Source organism: Sceloporus occidentalis, unplaced genomic scaffold (genome assembly GCF_023333645.1).
Source record: "Sceloporus occidentalis isolate IW3139 unplaced genomic scaffold, rSceOcc1.0.p SCAF_5, whole genome shotgun sequence".
NCBI classification, from domain to species: domain Eukaryota; kingdom Metazoa; phylum Chordata; class Lepidosauria; order Squamata; family Phrynosomatidae; genus Sceloporus; species Sceloporus occidentalis.
Window position 1 is genome coordinate 48,300,793 of NW_028316985.1, and position 20,465 is coordinate 48,321,257.

The window sequence follows — 20,465 nt, forward strand, 5'->3', positions numbered from 1 at the left end:
GTCAAACAGACTAGAGGTTGACTTAGTTTTGCACTGTTCTTTAGGGATGTTAAAATTAAGATTGCAATCCTATGAGACCAAATCCCACTTTATCTTGTGAGGGCTTATTCTGAGTAAATATAAAGAGAACCATTTTGTATGCCATTTCATTTGCAGACTACATGTAGAGGTTTGTGTATGACATTTAGAGAATATTCAGTGGTAGAGTTCATGCTTTGCATGTAAGATAGGAATGTGAAACACTGTTCCCTAAGACCACTGAAGCGCCAATGACTGTAAATGATACTAACTTGAATAATTTTCTGTCAAGACAGTTTTCTATATTCTTCTATGTTCATCCTAATTGAGGATTAAACCCAATGTTATGCTAGTGTTGCAGCACCAATGCCATTGAACATCCTTCTTTTTCCTTCCACCCTGTGGCCACTGAAGCTACCCGTAAACTGTCTCTGTAAACTAGAATGACTCTCTGCCATATGAAGCAGTGTTTTGGGGATGCAGACAGAGAACCAGTCTGAAGGGGAGCGTTCATGTCAGATTCTGCTCTTGTGCCTGTGGCATCCTATGCTGGACTTTGCCTTAATTGTGTAGCAGAGGGCAGCTCTTAGTCTTCCTTCTTTTCTTTTTAAACTGACTATATATACTCAACTATATATATAAGTCAAAGACAGGTTTTGGGGTCAAAATTATGGATTTTGCCATGACCTAATTGAGGCTTTTTGCTTCAGCATTTCAGCCTTCGTTTCAGCATTCACTTCCCAGACAGCAGCAGTAGGGCAGGAGAAGAATTCTGAGCCAGTACAGATGGCCCTTTAAGATGCCCTCGTCATGTCCTAGGGTTGCCTCGGGGTGGCACTTCCAGATGCCCCTCAACCCTAACACGTGATGAGGGCGTCAAAATGGCGGCGTCCGGTACACATGGGTGCCGTCATTGTAACACAAGTGCCGTGCGGTGCTTGCGTAACGAGCATGCCAGTGGCACACTTGTTACGCTGCAGCTGCGGAGTAAGAAAAACCCACTTTGCATGGGTTCTTTTTACTCTGCAGGGAAGCCGCACGGTTTGGCGGCTGCAGCCTCCCTGCGGAGAGAAAACAGGCCCCGGTGGGGCACCATTTTTAGGTGCTATGTACCGTGCCTCTGTTTGTTTAACAGCAATCAGTCACCCAGGGCTCTTTCTGCTTGGCTCAAGAGAAAAAAACTGCTGTCCCCATGGCAAGGGGGAATCTGAAAGAGCTGCTATCATATTACCATACAGACCTGTAAATACGTCAACATGGAATCTGGGAGACAATTTTGGGGGATAAATTTTTTGACTTATACATGAGTATATATGTTATATTGAAAGTAACAAAATTTTACAAAATGCAACAGAACAAAAAGCATTTAAAACCTCACAGCATTCCTTACCAAAATATGTAATACTGTTGGTTTTCTTTATTGTGAATAATGTGAAACTAGATACATATTTACTCAGAAGCAAGTCCTACTGGGGCTTTTCTCCACAAAAATGGATATAGGATTGCAGCACCAATTTTTCATAGTTAGCTTCATTGATATCTTTTCAGAAGCAATTTAGATACATAGGGCCTGTACAGACCAGCCCGAAAGGTCGGCGTGTGGGCAGTCATGGCATTGTGTCCGTATGCTTGATGCCGTTACCCATGGTGCCATTTTGGCGTGCACCCATTTACATGGTGCACACCATGAGTATGCCACTGTGAGGCAGCACCCAAACAGTGCAGCGCGGATGAGGCATCATAACGCCACACTGCGGCACTTATGACGCTCCAGAGAGATGCTTGGGACAGCTTCTTTTTGCTCCCTCCAGGGAGCGGATTGGTGCTGCTGAGTGTGGTTGCTGAAGCACCGATCCAGGGCAAAAAGGGGCGGCTGCATGCCGCTCATCTGTATAGCCCCATAATAAAAACAAAATACAAATAAAATTAGCTTGGTCAAATATCTGTAGCAATTACAAAAATGCACATTTCTCCCCATTTGTGAGATTAAAATACTCTACATTTTCACAATGAAATTTAGTTGAATAAATGTTTGCATTCCCTTAAAAAACAGATACAAGTAAAATAGTTTATCTAGCAGTGGTTAGTGACATTAAACACATTTGGGATCACAAGAACACCTCTGTCCTAGAACTGCACAGCTATTTTCAAATTACCTGACTGCCATTTGAGACAACACCTTCCTTTCTAAAATACTGATTCTTCCCTTTACAAGAAAGATGGACAGGTTTGGTGGATCCATCTTTCACTGCTGTAAATTTGTGTGAATTTTCTTTAGAAAACAGTTATGTGCATATTCAGTCTCCACTTGCAAAATGGCAGTTTTAAATCCTGGATGTTGCTGTAAGTTGCTTTTTCCTTAGTGGTGTAGTGATGGTGGTGGCAGTGGTGGGGCAAATGAAGGCACACCTAAATCATAATTCTGCCCCCTTCAGGAATATACCTTCTGTTAAAGTTCTAGTAATGATCCAATTGTTTTGCCCCCATTTTACTTTACCCCACCCCATTAAAAAATTCTAGCTACACTCTGAGTGTCCTCCTTCTACCTCCTATGATGCCAATAAGAAATAGATTCTATTCATTTTGAATTGGGAAAAAAAGCATGCTTTCCTACTGAAACAAGATCCAAATGCATTTTACACCTTGTTGTACATGACAATTCTTGCTTTCACAGGCTTCTGGACCTGGCATAACCTTCCACAGGCATAAAAATGTTTTATTTTTATATTGCTGCTAGGTTGTTGCACTACTGAAATTCAGCACCATACCACTGAAACTGAAGGTAGGTGCTCAGAGTGTGTGTGCATACAAAAACTGTGTGTTATTCACCTCTTCTTTATAATAATACAGTGGGCCCTTGGTATATGCGGGGGATCTGTTCCGGACCCCCCTCCCGCATATGCCAAAATCCACATATGCTCAAGTCTCATTTGTCCCTCTCCTCCCCTCCCCCTTCCCGCTTACCTGCTCCGTCACCGCGCTGCCACCTCCCGCATCCTCGTCACCTCCGCGGTTTAAGGGCCGGGGGCAGCTTGGAGGCCCAGAGGCCTCCAGGCTGCCCCCGGCCCTTCTTCCGCAGCGGCGGGGAGGAGGATGGGGCCAAGGCCCAGAGGCCTCCAGGCTGCAGCGGGCCCTTTTTCTGTGGCGGCGGCGAGGAAAACGGGGCCTAGCTTCATCCTCCCCCTCTACTGCCGTGGTTCAAGGGCCGGGGGCAGCTTGGAGGTCAAGAGGCCTCCAGGCTGCCTCCGGCCCTTGAACTGCGTCGGCAGAGGAGGAGGCGGCAGCATGGCGACGGAGCAGGTAAGAAGGGAGGGAGGGAGGGAGGGAGGGAGGGAAAGAGGAGGGGAGGAGAGGGACTTTTGTCCGCGTGCACGCACGCCGCCATTGGGGATAATTTCCCCGGATTTGCCATGCGCGTATGATCAGATCCGCGCATGGCAAATCCATGTATAAGGAGGGCCGACTGTACTTTAGAATAAAAAGGGAGCACTATTATAAAAAATGGCGAAATAATTTAAGCAATAGTTTAGATAAATACTGTAGTACTTATTTTATGTTTTATAACACAGTGCATCTGCATCATACGTGGGTGCACCATATGCAGCTTTCAGCTTATTCTGAAAGCTGTGCACCAGAAGGGGCAATAGCTTCAATAGGGCTCAAGCATATACGGTATTTCAATGGGGCTCGAGAATACGTGGTATTTTCCTTACGCAGTTGGGGTCTGGAATGGATCCCCCATGTAAGGGAAGGGCGCACTGTACATACCTTTGCAGATATTACTGATATATGTGTTTGTGGGAACAGATGGAAGGGGATTTAATAATGCAGTTTCACACTGCTTTAATCGCCATGCTCAATGTTATGGAATTCTGAGATTTATAGTTTTGTTAGATATTTAGCCTTCTCTGTCAAAGAGGTCTGGCACCACAACAAACTACAAATCCTAGGATTCCATAGGATGGAACCATGGCAGTTAGTGCAGTGACAAACAGCATTATTTCTGCAATGCAGATGAGGCCTTCGCATTGCTTAGCCAAAATCCCATCTGCATTTGATGATTCCCACCTCTCTTGAGCTGACTGGGGACATGTGGGAAGGCTGCAAGGGTGATGGGGAAGTCAACTGCACCAGAATATTTATTTCTGCTGATGCATATGAAAGGATTCATGCTATAAACACTTCACACTTACTGAGGACCACTTATTTAAATACATGAAAACCATTGATAAGAAGCATTTTCATATACACACATCCCTGCAAGACTGGACAATATCCTTGCAGTGTAAAGTAATTACAAGGATCACAGTGTTTCTTCAAAACCAACAATTATTACAGTATTTTCCTTTTAGAAATGTGTGATGCATAATATAAATTAATCTTCTATAATAATGATTCATAATACTGGTGTATGTTGAGTGAAAAAGTAAAAAAGACAGTAGATGGGGAAAAAAGAAAATTTGGACAGAGAAAACAAATTATGTTACATATATGTTTTTTATTCCTTCAGTGCAGAAAGAAAAGATTGAATTCATGAAATGTTGACAAAGAACAGCATCCATTGGTAAATTTTGAGATTCCATAAGGCTTTTGAAAGTGTCACAAGGCATGAATTAACGAAATCAAAGGGGGGAAAAATAATGTGGCTAGTTAAAGACTTTTTCATTTATGATCATCACACTATGTTGGAGTAGTATGTAGTCTCAGAACACAGAGAAGAAATCACATATAATAAATAGGAAAAATGAATTCTTGGAAACATATTAAAGATACTTACATTAACCTAGTGGTGGCCTTTTTGTTAACTATCTCAATTTCTTGAATTTGAGCCTGACAAAATGCTGCAAAGCTTCCTAGCTGTGTTCTTTGTTTAGTTCTTTCATCTGGGATTTCTGCATCAGGACTTACATTTTCATCATTAAGTATTTTCAAATGAGGGAGAAATCTGAGCAAGGAACACCTTTTTAAAAAGATAAAAGACGTTATATTTCTGTGAATATATATATATATATATATATATATATATAGAGAGAGAGAGAGAGAGAGAGAGAGAGAAAGAGAGAGAGAGGAGTTTGGAGATCCTTGTTGATCTGGGAAGAAACAATACATATATTACTTTTCCAAGCATATGCTTCTCAGAAGGCTGAAACCCACCAGATTTGACCCACATGTGTAAAGGTATTCCTCCCTTTCATGGCTATGCAAAATAAAGGAATTCCATGTGTTCACAAAGATTGCTTTTCTGCTGCCAGGCCAGCAAGGATATCCTATACATCACTACTCTTCTGAATTACAGTCTACCTATTTTTGTTTTTTCTTATATTTGTTAGAAATATATCATATTATTAAGAAAGATAAATTATCTTTCAGTTGTATTCAACTATTTAAAAATGTGCAAGACAAAAGTGAGCTTTATTTGATTACTGGATCCTTTGAAACAACCGGGGAAACTGAACAGGGGACTGAAGAAGAAGGAAGTATCATGAATATTGTCACAGAGTTATGCTGGAATTCTAATGTAATTCCACTGATGAGAAAAAGCCCTGGATCTAATTTTTAAAAATATATTAAAATTATTTGTCTGTAGGAAGCAGTTCTCTTTTCACACTGGGTCCCATGTACTATATGACTCCTTAAATATAAATAGAAGTTGTAGGTCTTCAAGCCAATTTCCATGGCAAATTAAAATTTCATTAGATTTAAGCACAATTTGGCCACAGATAAGTACTTTCAAGTTGCATTGATTTAAATGAAAAGACACACTGAACTCTTCCCAATGGAAAACAATGGACTTAAGTACACTTGATTTTGGCTGGATAGTCTTTGCTTCAGTAAGTATCAACAAAACTCTAGTTACATAATTATAATAGGTGGGAACAATTAAACATAGCTGTACTACCGCATTACAAGTACAAAAATGTGAAATGGAGGTACTAACTGAATAGTCCTGAAACAGCAGTGTAGAGTTCTTACAGACAATGCTGAACAATGATATAATGAAAAGGTGCCATATCAAGTTGATTAATGTTGGAAAGTATGGTTTTTTAGAGCCATGGGATCTTAACACTAGTTTTTCCAGCTGGGTTTCTCCTGGTGACGGCTGAGTCAATATTTCATTTAGTGAAAACTTCCTGGTGAACATTCTGTCACTTAAGAGGTTCTATTAATCATTACTGCAATGAAACACATTCCCCCTAGGAGTGCTCAAACTGATCCAAGGGTTTAATTTCTAAAAAGTGATTTCTTAGTACTTCAGCTTCTTCAGTGTTATCACTGGCTGGACATGAAAGTAGGAAACCGATTAAGAAATTTTACAACTAATTCCTTTGTATCAAGGGGTTATACAAAGTTCATTGAAACATATTGCCTGAAGTTATAGTCAATGCTGAATTCAACAAATCAACAAATCTAAACTTTATAATATTAAACATGAAAGCTCAATTGGTCAAACAGCACTTTGGTGGCTTAAGAATGACAAGGATGAGAATGGGAATTAGGGTTACAATATAATGCAATTTGCATTCATGTGAGAAAGTATTCTACAGCCCTGTATAGACTGGCCTTTAAGCACATCCTGGTGACGTGCTAGGGTTGCCTCGGGGCGCCTCTTACAGACACCCCTTAACCCTAGCACGTCATCAGGATGCCTCAGCAGCACGCTCAGCTATGACATCGCAGCTGTGCTGCGTCCAAATGGCACGGCACAGCTATGATGTCATCATGCTGCTGCCAGCACTTTCTGGCATTTCAGGTACGCTGTAAAAAGGAACCGCTTCTGCATGCTCCTTTCTTGCTGCGCAGCAGCATAGCACAATTTGGTTGCTGCAGCGCTGCTGTGGAGCAAGGAGAGGCACCTCCCCGGCGCCTCTTTTTGGCGCTCTGTACCGCGCCTACATCACTGTGCCAGTCACCTGAAAAACCTGTTGGAATCAACTGTTCACATAAACTAACCAAGATCAGTACAGAAGAAAGCAACTACTGGGGCAAACCAGCAATGGAAGTTTTAAATCCCACAACAGAAATGTGCATTTCCCACATAGGTCAGAAACAGATAGGCCAAAAGGTGTGGTTGGTGGCTTTGGGGGTGTGGCATGCAGATGACACATGCCCCCAATGCAGCCAGAAGCCACTCTGAGGCCACCTATGATGGCCCAAGGCTGCCAGCAAAAGGAGTGGGAAACATCCACTCCTTGCCAGTGGCCCGTTTGGGACCATGCTAATGGCCTGCTTTTATAGTGGGCTGTGCAGTTGCCACAGTCCCCAGCTGATTGTGGGCTAGTTGTGGCCAGAGGCTGCTCCAAGCTGCCAGTCTGCTTCAACCCTGAGATTGCCTTCATGCCTCATACTACTTCAGATTACACCAACTTTCAGCATAAAATAAAGATTAAAAATCAAAGGAAGAAAAGGCATTGCTATTACCAAAAAATATAAAAAACCCAACAATAGTGTTGTTGTTGTTGATTTATACAGCGCTGTAAGTTTTGATACAAACTTTTGATAGTGTTTTGATAGAAAAAAGGCAAATAGAATAAATGGGAGGCCACTTAGTTGAGGAGACATGCTAACAGAAAATAAAGTGAAGGCTACACGACCTAATGACTATGCTGTTTCTGTAATTTGAAAGATAATGTGAATAGCCACCAATACAAAGAAAGAGAGTAAAAGTATGAACCACATATTAGGAGATAATAGTGTGGTATATTAAAACAAAGATATGACATCAGACTGAATAAGTTCAGTTTTAGTCAGATAATAAATAAAGGAAAATACTTGTGTGGCTGTAGAAGTCATAACTCATTGAGAAATCATGTTACATCATGTTAGATGTATCAAATAGTGATCTAGTATTTTTGGTTGTTTTCCAAGTTGCACTGGCCAGTCTGAAGTTAACATTCCAAAGGGGTCTTCCTTGAGGAATAAATGGGGATCTGCCACAATTCATCAAGACACTGGGGTAGATGTTTTAGTGTCTGTCACCATGTTTTACTAACAACCCACATGTAGTGGCCAGTTTCAAGTTAAAATTCCAAACAAAGGTGTTTCTAGAAGCTGTAATTAAACAGGAAATATTTTGTTTAAATGCTAGAAAACAGGAGGTCTCTCCCTCTGCCCTCCCTGCTTCTCTAAAACAACAGTTCCCAAGACTCCTGAACCAGGGCAAAAGGCATGGAAATAGGAAAATATTAAGGTCCTACTACTAGATTTCTTACAGGTTTTTTTAAAGGTTAAGAAAATAGGAGATGACTCTAGAAGTACTGCTGATAAGACTCTTGAGGTTAAAAGTGTGTGGTTGAGGAAGGAGTGGGAAAGCAGGATGCTGCATGGACCCCTTTGGGGGAATTAGTTATGGCAGCATGGGGTACTTTTCAGGTAGTTTGTCCTAAAAATCCTCAAAAACCTAACTGACTTACATGAGAACTAATAAAAAATGGTGGATTCATAGACTACAACAGAAGAGGTAAAAAATTATGTCAACATCACAGAGAGAAGTGAAAGTATAATCGATCAACTCCTCCACTAAAGAAAATAAATGAAAATAAATAATGTTTTTAAACTAGGGGAAAGTAGATACAGGTTAAACAAACACACACACTCTAACTATGAAGATAGTTCAACAATCAAACAAGCAGCTTAGAAAAATTGTGAAATCTTAGAAAGTTGCTACACAGTAAACTTGCAGAATGATGCTTGCTTACATATAAAGGACAATCCAATACATATCCTGAAAGTACCTGACTAAGTGAAAGGGGAAGTGTGAGCTTTACAGTGAAGCAGCGGATAAAACTATTCAAAAAGTGGGGAGAGGGGAGGTATCAACAACTTCCAGATGATGTAAAGACAAAAAGATTAGGGGAAAAAATACAAACAGCTAAGCCATTCTTTGGTAAATGTGAAGTCATAGGGAGGACTTACAGGAGTCAGGACTGAATTTGCCAAAGACAGACGGCTGAAAAGCAGAAATAAAACATGAACAACGTTTTAACAAAAACATGATGAGACATTTACTTTCAAGAAGAAGAACATCCAAATCTATAACAAATGAAGGGGAGACTTACAAATGAAGTGGGAAGGTACTCATAAAATGAAATATATTAGTGTAAGATGAAGATACCGAAGAAGAAGAGGGGAAAAACTTTTGGAAGAAGTTATTACAGTCTGACTATGTATGAACACATACATGTCAATGACAGAAAGCCAGGAAATATTTTTCAAAGAGAGCAAGCATACTTATTTCCACAATCCACTAACCCCTTGACCTTCTCCCATGTATGAAACAGCAACTAGTGAGAAAAATGAACACCTTCCTTTTATAGGGACATTTTACTTGTGTGTCAACATTTTGCAAATCTGTCAATAATGTCATACTACATTAATGGTCAGAATCATCCAGAAATATTTTTTACTGGTATTGTATCAGCTTTGAACAATAACTCTGGCCTGTTTTATGCAAACACTGAATACCTTTCATAAATATAAATAGACACTTGTTTCCCAAAAAGCCAAAAATATTGGGAAAGTTCAAAACTGAACAACACATATTATAGCAACGTGGAATGTAAGAAGCATGAATCGAAATCTAAACACAGTAAAATAAGAATTGGAATGTATAAACATTAAAAATATAGAATGAGTGAACTAAAGTGGACAGGAATGGGACATTTTTGAGATGAAAATCTAAAAAGAAACCAGGTGGCATTAAGAGCAAGGAGATACATAGCAAAAACGGTCAAAGGATATAATGCAAAGTCTGACTGAATGATGTAAGTAAGATTTCAGGAAAAACTCATCAGTATAATCATAATCCAAGTTTATGCTCCATCTACAGAAACATAATAAGAAGAAATCAAAAGATTCTATGTTGGAGTCTATGAGTAAATTGATCAAACACTGAGATGGGGTATGTTGACAATCATATGCAATTGAAATGCAAAGCTAGGAAACAGAACGGAATCAGAATGTAGGAAAACTTGCCCTAGGATGTAGAAATGAAACAGAAGAGAAATTGAAAAATACTAGCATCCTTTATCAATATCTTTGGGAGATTGGAATCACTTTGTTACTTCAGAAACATAAAATGTATTTTATACATAATATGAACTTTATCATGTTTGATGTTTAAAACTACGGTTCAGTTAGATAATAGTTACAAAATGAACTTCCTTTTTAATATCTTTACTTTTTCTTACAAATGGAGCTACTAGGTTTAAACTGTGAGGGGCCTTCTTCAGTTTTGCTAAACCATTAGCAAAAGAAAGAAGAAACCATTAACATTATTAGTAAAACAGGGAAAGTTTTCTTGCTCCTCTGATTTTCCACAGTGTTAAGCATACACAACATATTCATGTCCAGAAAAAGAGCTGAGAAAAATGATATTAAGATGAGGAATTGCGATTACCAAAAACAACTTTCTATTACAGTTTTTAGGAATAATTTTGAGGTAGTAAATATATGAACACCTTGTTTTGTAAAAAAAAATCATTCATTCACCAAGAAAGAAAATATTCTATAATCCATTTTTTTCAATTTTCAATTTTTCTAAGAGAAAAGGGCTTTGGAAAATAACAGTGTTTCTCCAGTTTTTTTTCTAATTTTTCACAGGCCCTCACATAAAAAAACATAAAGAATCCACCTGACTTCTTTTCAGTGAATATCACTGTTGTAACCAAGCACAGAATTGCAGAAACAAGTGGGAAAGGAGGGAGGACCTTCCTTGCACTGCACCCCCTGTGTACTCAAAACTGTCTCTTCAGGACTGAAAAGTGTTTTGAATTTGACTTTTTAGTGGTACAGAGGGCTGTGATGTAAGTAAACAAAATTCAAGAGGTTCTGCCAACAGAGTTTTACATTTAGAGTACAGTCTTCTGAGAAAAGATTTACTACAAGAGAATATTGTGGTTTCACCCTCAAATTCCCCTCTCAAATTCCCTTTTTTAGAGCCATAACCACTTGGATAGATTATTGAAAGAGAAGAGAGAAAAGGATGAGGATAGTGAAATAGTTCTGTTAAGCAATTTCCAATATTATTCGTTTCAGTTAAAAATATAGCTGCCCATCCTGTCACTGTGGGTTTAGGAAGATGAACTTGATCTCAGCCACACAGTATCATATAACTCAGCCAAAGTGATCAAGTCTCTTTTTCTTTATCTGCTTACCTCCAGTTCTCTTCTTGAAGAAGTGGGTTTCCAAGTATGGATAATTCTCTTAAACTATCGCAACCATTAAGCCAATGAAAAATGCTCTTAAGATCTACATTTTTAGGGAAAAGATAAAATAAATGGAAACACTTATATTATTTCAACTATGATCACAAAAGAATGCATTCAAGTAGTTGTCACATTAGTAAAAATTAACTAAGTCAAAATTTCTCTCTTTACCCATATTTTAAAGTGTATCTAAGGGACTATGAACTGAACACACAAACATCAATTCATTCCAACCTCTCCTAATCATTTCAGCATTATGTTTCCCAAATGTTGGATGGTGCTAAATACTAATTTTGATAACATTTATACACACATTATATCATACCATGCAACTTTTCCCTCTCTTTTCTTTTGATCTGCCTGAATTCCACTTTTGCATGAATGGTAAAGGATAAGCCATTTTTCTTTAACAGATACTAACAGATGTCTTTTTTCTTGACTGAGGAAAACTGCCATTCATCAAGCCCTAACATTTCATGGCTTACTACACGAAGCCCTGGTACTGCACTAATAGACAACATCAAATATATAACTACAGTTAGCATTATTATGGCACAAAACAATTTTGGGGCGTATTGACTTATTAACAGACTGTAATATTTAGAACAATTTGCTTTAGAAAGACACAAAGGAGTAAATGTTATTAAATATGCAATGGTGTCCCAAGATGAACTATTAGTTATGACAAACTACACAATATTAACTGCCCTTCACCCATGATTAAAGGATTAGGAAAAGCAGTGGTGTAGCTACTAGGCTTGGTAAAATGAAAGCATTACTCCCAAATTTTTCCCAGGATGTTGAAAAGTTGGAATGTGTCCAAATGGAGGGCGACTAAATGGTGAAGGGTCTAGAAACCATGCCCTATGAGGAGCAACTTAGGGAGCTGGGTATATTTAGCCAGGAGAAGAGAAGGTTAAGAGGTATATGATAGCCCTATTTAAACATTTGAATGGATGTCATACTGAGGATACAGCAAGTTTGTTTTCTGTTGCATGCTTACGCCTCACCCCCATGCCACCCACAAGGTGGCTTTTAGTGATGGTCTGTACTGGACCTTAATTAAAAATAGGATTTACTGTTCAAACCAACTTCAAATGTGGTGTCATATCCAGTTTAACAATGAACTTGGATTAAAATAGACTAACATTGATGTAAAACCCAACCTTGATTAAGGCTAGTAAGGACTTACAAGAACAACAACAAAAACCCTAAATGTTTAAAACCTTCCTTTTGTATACGTGTTAATAATATTTGTTTAACAAAATTGCATTTTACATATATTTACATTTTGCAACACAGCTTTAAAAACTCATGAGAATTCAAAAATACTACCACTCCCATTTGCCTTTTAAACTTACCTAACAAGCAGTTGTTGCTGATATCTAGCTTTTCCAAAGACACACATGAAAAAAGAGGGGCAACCTCAGTCAAGCTAGAAGAAAAACAACCAATATTTTATGTGTCAAAAAAATCTTATTACTGAAAGCACAAGCATAAAAGAAGCCACTTGTCATTTGATAGCAAACAGACTGTCTGTTAGCTATCCAAGGTGCTAGAAGAAAGCTGTGATTGTTTTTATTTTATTAAGCAGGTGTTTACGGCTCTTTGTGTGATACTGTAAGAATAATGAGGCAAACATTATTACAAGAAGTTTGGCCTCTTCATTATTCCTTCCAGTCTCTGTGTTACTCTTGGGGTAGGAAGAACAATGCCAACAATTTCCTACCCATTTAGCGGGCTAGAGCCCTCTTATCTGGGTTGCAGGAACAAACAAGACAAACTATGATTATGTGGAACCTAGCTGCATTCTATGCTGCTTTCATTTGCCCCATGACCCTGATTTCTTAAAAAGATGTATGCCCTTCTGACAAAAAGAAGAACATTTAGCTCTCTTTTAACCTAGTGACATTGTGAGTCTCCTCAAGACATACTGAATTGCCATCAGAAAAGTTTAGCAGAGGGTTCCCCTGCCTTTTCCTGCCTTGCTCTTTCAGTGGTTGCAAATTACAGAAATATCCCATTAATTTGACAACAGTTCCACTCTTTTATTAGTTCTTCTTGCTTATGAGGCTCGCTTGAGACCACACACTTATGTATGTATATAGTATGTTAATCTAGTTTTTGCACATATAAAATCTGAGTTCTACTTTTCAACCAGTTTCACTTTCTGATAGTCCTCTGGTCCCTACCTAGTCAGATAAGCAGGGGATTCCTGTATTAGTAAACAAAAAACAAAACAAAACCCCCAAAACAGAATCCTACCCAGAGAACTATGAAACTGTAGATATGTGAGTCCTTGTGCCATCCTGTTTTTTTTAAAACTATATTTAACTCAAGTAGCACCAGAAGGGGTCAGAAAGAGATTTCTACATTACATATGCTTAAACACATAACAACATAGCCCTTTGGTCTTTCTGTTTTCAAAATGTCAATTATATTCAAATATTCAGTTTGTCAGCTGCTACTGTATGAGTGAATGGCTTTCTTGATTTTACTATTATCTTCCAGGAAGATCCTTGTTTGTTCTTATGAAGCAGAGCTCTAGGAAGTAGTTTTATGAACAAGTAAAGTTCATTTTATGAACTAAAATTCATTTAAAGATAATGCATGATTAGCTAATGAAACTATAATTTCAGATATAGGAAGCCTGGAAGCTGCCTAATAGCAACTCAGACTTGTATTCATCTACCCAACTCTAACTGGTCATGCCTTTCCTAATACCTCATTGTTTTAAATGAAAAATGCCAGGGACTGTACCTGGGATGCTGCACATACAGTGCATCTATTATCTTGATTTTCCAGGAATTACATCAACCTGAGTGCTGGTTTCCTTTTGAGCACTTCATTTTTTACACTTTAGAATGTTTAATTAAATGATCAGAAACATAGCTGTGTTAGTCTGGAATATCAGTATGCAAAGGAATCTTTAAGTAGGCATGGGGCAGAGTCGGAGTGTAGCGTCCTCATGATGCATGCCCAACTCCACACCCCCAGGGCACCCTGACACAGTGTGCGACGCCACATGGTGCACGGTGTCATGGTGCCATACAGCTGTGGCAACACAGCTATGGCACCCTTGAAAGGCCGGACTCAGGCCATGGTGTGAGGTTGCCGCGGCCTCAATCTGTCTAGGAAAGGGGCGGCGTCGCATCGCCCCTTATGGGCTGTATATACAGTACAGCCCCTAACAGTGCAAAAAGGTTGTGTCAGAAGCTTTCATAGACTTTGTCTAAATCATAACTTGGTTACATCTGAGGAAGTAGACCAAGTTTATGAAAGTTTATGCTACATATTTGTTAAATATGGTCATATGTAACTGTGAACCTCTTTAAGTACATACAGTAAATAGATCTTTGGCATATGAGGGAAGCAGCACCAAATTGTTCAGTTCATAGCTTCACAAATGTTCTATATTTCCTTACAAACAAATGAAGAAGCAAAGTCATTGTTATCCTGCACCCTTCTAGAGATGGCAAGATACAAATGTAGAGGTGGAGGATGATAATGTTTTTTAAATGGCAGCAATCTGCCTATGACTGGCCTACAATGATCAGATTACGCTCTATTCCCACATGTATATTCAGGGTTCAGGATTTCAGGCCTGTAGCTTTGCAATTTTAGGAAGAAGTGTTAGCAGCAATGGTTTCCAACAAATTGTTAAACATGTTCAAGAAGACACACGTAGCAGCAAATAAATATTACCAAATACTCCCATTATGAAAAGTTGGAATTTCTACCATCCTATATTACAGGTGTTAGTTTATTTAGAAAACTTTGGTACTAGATATGTTGGACTATGATTTTAGGAAATGTTTTGGACGAAAAAAAATGTTTTGACAACTGCACTGTTAATTTTTGAAATCTCTAAAACAATGAGTATGGTCTGCAAAGTAAAACCATGGGCACAAACAACAGAAAAGTAACTTTTGTCAAACAGTTTCCCACTCTATAATTCATCATATGTTGCTGGTTACTTTTGCATTTGGGGTACTGTATTCCAGACAATGGGATGCCTTACTTAGTTTTCAGATCTAAAATTCTCTCTATACTCTACTGCTGAAAATCACATTTGAGTCTGTCATTCTATATCTTCCTTTTCACTGGCGGTCTTTGTCTTTTTTTTTATTCGTTTTTCTTTTTTTCAGAAAATTCAAACCAGAAAGACAAAGGACATTACAGAAAACTTAATACCACTTGACCTTGTCCCACTAGCCCTGGGCATTAAAAGGATATAAATTACAAAGACGACACAAAAAGCAAAAGACATTTTTTCCAAGTTCCAATAGCTTCCCTTTTCTGGTATCATTTAAAGGCAAAAGAGTCAGAAAAGCACAATAGAGACAGTCCTCAATAAGTATATTAAGAAAATAAAATGGAAACAAACTAGAAGTGAAAGGTATGCAGAACAGGAAAACAACAGTCCAGCCAGTACACTACAATAAAGACACTAAATATACATTGTAGGACAAATCCAACATTACCTAGCATAGACACAATGAAATCAAGTGGACTTAAGTTAGGTGTGTTTCAGGGGCAAAACATATGGCAGAAATAATCCACTTTGAGACTGCTTTAAGGGCCCAGTCTTAATGGTAGGGAATTCTGGGAACTATAGTTTTGTGAGACATTTAGCCTTCTCTATCAGAGAACTGTGGTGCCACAATAAATTACAATTCCCAGGATTCACTAACACTGAGTCAGGGCAGTTAAAGTGGTCTCAAACCGGATTATTTAAGCAGTTTGTTTTGGATGTCACTCAATCATTTTAATAGGTTGGATTAATAGATTTAGTCCTTTTCCCCTCAAATAGTTATTGCTTTTCTGTTTGATACAGAAATGGATGCTAACAGGGTTTTTTTTTCACCTGCAGACCAGCAAAAAAACAAAAACAAAAACAAAAAACCCTAATATTATACTGTTCATTATTCACAATGATGAAATAATCAACTTTCAAATTAAAGACATATATAAGAGTAATAGCTTATAAAAAGTAAAAAAGTAATAAGTTGTTAAATTATAGAAAATGATAAATATCTCATGATGATTCTTCATATAACACAAAATGCCCCCTATGGCCATGATTCAGACAAAATAAATGTTTTTAGAATCTATATTGCAAGCATCGACTGAAGACTACAAACCTATAGTCATTTATTATAAAAATCTCACATTCCAGTCAGTAGGACTTGAAAGGCAAATATTTTTATAGCCTTAATTTAGAGCCGGAACAAACCAGCGACTTGGGGGTACAACATTTATATGCCGCATGGCCACAAGACCTCTTGAAGCCAGCCGGCTGTCCACATGGCAGCTGGTTGCAAGATGCTCCTGAGCCAGAGTATACACTGCATGCCACCACAGCGCCTTAAAAGCCAGCTTCCAGCCACGGCTTGGGCGGAAAGCCGGCTTTTAGCCACTCCTTTTTCGGGAGGTTTGAAGGCAGCTTGGAGCTGTGGCATGTAGTTGCTGCTGCCCCAATCTGCCTTCAGAAGGGGCAGCTCCAAGCTGTCCCTTCCGGGGAGTCAGTTCTACCCCTTAGTTAACCTATTCAGGTGAGTAAATGCAAAAGGCATTTTCAAGTCTCCTGACCCTGCACATATTACACATGACCACTTTTTTCCAAATAAGAAATAACATTCTGATCACTTGGAAGAGGAGAAGATTGTTGGATGCCCCCTGAAACAGCATCTGAATACAACCCCTCCCCAGAGATGTTTTCTATTTTTTTATATATAAAAAGTCATTTTAGCCAAGTTTTTTTTAACTTGTATCCTTTGGGGTCCAGTGGGGCCTGAGAACTTCCATCTTTATAAAGGCAATGTAGCAGCTATGTATATTACCTAAGCACAGATGAGCAACTGCTCAAGGCTTGTCATGATTCAAGCAATGGAGCCATTGGTGACAAGAGGCAAAACTACAGTTGTGCTCATTTAGAGAGAAAGAAACAAAGAGAAAATGTGATACAGATCCCAGGAAATCTTGCCAACTAATACACCAAGCCCAGGGAATTTAGAGGCAAGGAGCTAAGCAAGCCTCTTTGGACAGCACTAGCAATGAAACAAGCAAGATGTTGAACCAGGAATTACACCCTTCATATTTACTGTCTTTACAGTATTACAATCCAGGAACAATTCTGATGACTTCCATTTTTGTGTCTCGGGGTTTTTGCCAAATAGGTAGTCAAACCATACAGACAAACATTTTACCTCCTGTAAGTCACTTTCTCTTGGTCCTTGAGGTATTACTTTGTGAGAGGGCTGGAGTCTCAAAAATTCTGAATCTAGGACATGAGGGATTCTAGTTCTGAATACAATGAGACATATTTGTCCCCTGTGGCAGTTTCTGGTGTTAAAAAATAAGAAATAATCTTTTGCCTACAGATGCCCTACTCTTCCCTCTTCAAAGCCTTCATCTTGCAGTATCACAGATTCTAATGAAGCATTGCATTGACCCTTCAGTTGTTTCAAGAGACAACTGTCCCTACCCTTCATGTTTCTAATTCCTCTCCCTTCCACTAAACAGGGTTAGACCAAAAAAAAAAATTACAAAACCCAAGTGACTCGCAAGAAAGAAGAGGGGAAGGAAACTGAAAATATGCAAGCTGAAGGGAATGTGAAATTCTAGATAATGACATTTTAAAAATACTGATGATGAAAATTCCTAAAAAAGAAAAAAGACTGCATATTATAAATATATGATACATACAGAAATCTGAAAAATGTATCTGGATAGAAATATTATATATTTGGATAATTTCTATCCAAACAGATACATTTACAGAGAGGCCCCTCCTGAAAAGCCGGCTCCCCGGCCTCCTGAGGGACACTGCCACACCCCCACGCCACCAGGTGGAACTTTTTCCCCCCCTTGCTATTTGTATGGGGGTGTTTTCATGTATTCTTAATTGTTTTATAGCATATGATGTTTGTACAAGGGGGTTTTAATTTGTGATCTATGATGTTTTAACTGTTGTATTATTGTTGTTCACCGCTATGATCCTTGGAATAGCGGTATATAAATAAACCATATTATTATTATTATTATTATTTAGAAATGAACCCCATTTCTAATCATGGTTTCATTCATTCCTCCTTTTTTTCTCATTCCTCCTTTTTTTAACAATAGCAGTGAGCCAGAAGGACAAGTTGTTGAGATTTCTGCATTTAACACACATTCATGTCTGAATTGCTTAGAAAAACAGAAGGTGCCCATCCGTAGTTTGCAACTAAAATCTTTACAAGTCATTCATGTTTACCTTTAAAATTAATTGGTTCTATTACAAACTAAAGATGAAGACCTGTTAGCATTTATCACTTGCGAACTAGGTTTTCCTACTTGAACATTTACTCTTAAGGAATATATCGATTCACAATCCTAACATTCATAGGGGCTTCCTGCAAATCAACAAAAGGGAAATGACACTCAGTGCACACTCTCATGAAGAAATCACACAAGTGCATCAATGTGAGGATAAAAGCAAAGGAACAACTTTTCTTTCAACAGCTTACTTCATTACATGCAATCCTTCTGTATAGAACAACCAATTACTTATGCCACAGCAAAGGCATATGGAGTTGCTTAGAACATGGCCATATTGGTAAAGAAACTATAAATACCAACTACTGAAGTACTACATTTTTACTGCTTTAATCATCTATTCTGCTGATACTGTCAGCCACTCTAGCTATATTTACAGTCACACCTATCCATTTGGTCCTCATCCTCACTTCTGCTCAAATGATTTATGTTAAAGATGCTGACACATAGAGCAGAGGTGCAGGAAACTTTTGCTACTAGAAATGTCAGCCAGATATCCACTGAGCTATTACAACAGTGTTTCCTTCCACACAACAGGAAGAATTTCACCAGCTGTTGAATGCAATACAGAGTCATGGGAGCAGGGAAAGAAACACAGCAGGGACAAACCTATAGGAACAGACTCCCACCAGTGGAAGAGCAAATGCTCTGTATGTAGAAGTTTCCAGGCTCAGTTCCTTGTACTTGCCATTTAAAACAGTTTGGAAAAGATATCTGCAAGAGAGCTATTTCCAGACAGAGTAGACCAGACTCTGTTAGATGAATCAATGGTATGATTTAATTAAGCACTATGTTGTGAAGTTGAAAAAAATCAGGAGAAAGTAGATAGAACAGATAAGAAAATCTCAAGAAAGGGAGGGGGAAAAGAAATTTGAGATAAAATGAATACTATTAACCTGAAGCCATCATTTTTGATAAATTTTCAGTGACACAGACTGAAGTCAAACATACAAGATTGATTATGCTGACTCACATTGCTGGGAATTGCAGTTCAACAATATCTGCAAGTCTGTATGATTCTCATCTTGGATTAAGATCATAATTTTTTTTCACTACTGTTAATCCCCCCACCCTACACAAATATTAAAATGTTTAGTTTTACCTGTTTTGTGAGACAGAGAGAATCTGTAGCAAAGGCAACCAATACAATGGAACTTTTTCCAGTGATGAAATACTATTGTCTTCCAAGTGTAATTCTCTTAGCAAAACATGATTTTCCAGGCTGGGAAACTAAGTATAAATTAATATCATATTAACACTATAGTACAGTAGACAGAAGGACAGAGTAAAATTATTAAGGTTTTAATCCCACATACAGTTATTAAGGAATTATTCCTGTTGAACTAAAAAGAAACTACTTATGTGAAAACATCTTTAGACTGTGCTGTGATGTTAATAGATGTTTCATTATAGTATAATCCTGTTTACTGTATATCCTCATGTATAAGTCTAGAAATTTTAGTCAAAAAATTGACCCAAAAAAATCTGAGCTGATTTATCCACAGATCAATGTAATTAGTGTACTTTAACTCTTTTTATAAGAGGAATTATCCCCTGGTGAAAGACAAGAGTATAATCTGTTTTAGAAGAACTGATCCCCCCACTCCCTATTTTCTTATCCATTCAGCCTTTAGTATAAGCACAAACAATTATGCCTGCTGGAATTTTGAAAGTTCTTTGGCATTGTTTTCCTTTGCTTCATCCTTTAGATCCTTTTTTATATGCCCCTAAGTTTTACCCTCGATTTATCCATTGGTTGTATTAAAATCCATAGTTCTTGGCCCCAAACACAAAGGCCTGTTACAGACAGCCAAAATAAAGCTGCTTCAAGTCACAGTGGAGGTATGGTGTTTCAATGATGCATGCGTCCTAAGAGTCCAAAAGTCACACCAAAGCCACGCTCCAGTCCTTAGGGATGGAGTG

General features: G+C 38.3%; 1 protein-coding gene across 2 annotated transcripts in view; it reads right to left on the reverse strand.

Moving 5' to 3' along the window:
• Window positions 1-20,465, reverse strand: part of LRRIQ1 (leucine rich repeats and IQ motif containing 1) — a 132,553-nt gene that overhangs the window by 75,276 nt on the left and 36,812 nt on the right. For both annotated transcript variants that reach the window (XM_089524009.1, XM_089524010.1), the window contains 4 exons: window positions 19,645-19,772; window positions 12,584-12,657; window positions 11,172-11,265; window positions 4,796-4,978 (listed from right to left, as the gene is read on the reverse strand). In XM_089524009.1, the coding sequence (XP_089380135.1) occupies window positions 4,796-4,978; window positions 11,172-11,265; window positions 12,584-12,657; window positions 19,645-19,772 (479 nt within the window). The remainder of the gene's footprint in view (window positions 1-4,795; window positions 4,979-11,171; window positions 11,266-12,583; window positions 12,658-19,644; window positions 19,773-20,465) is intronic.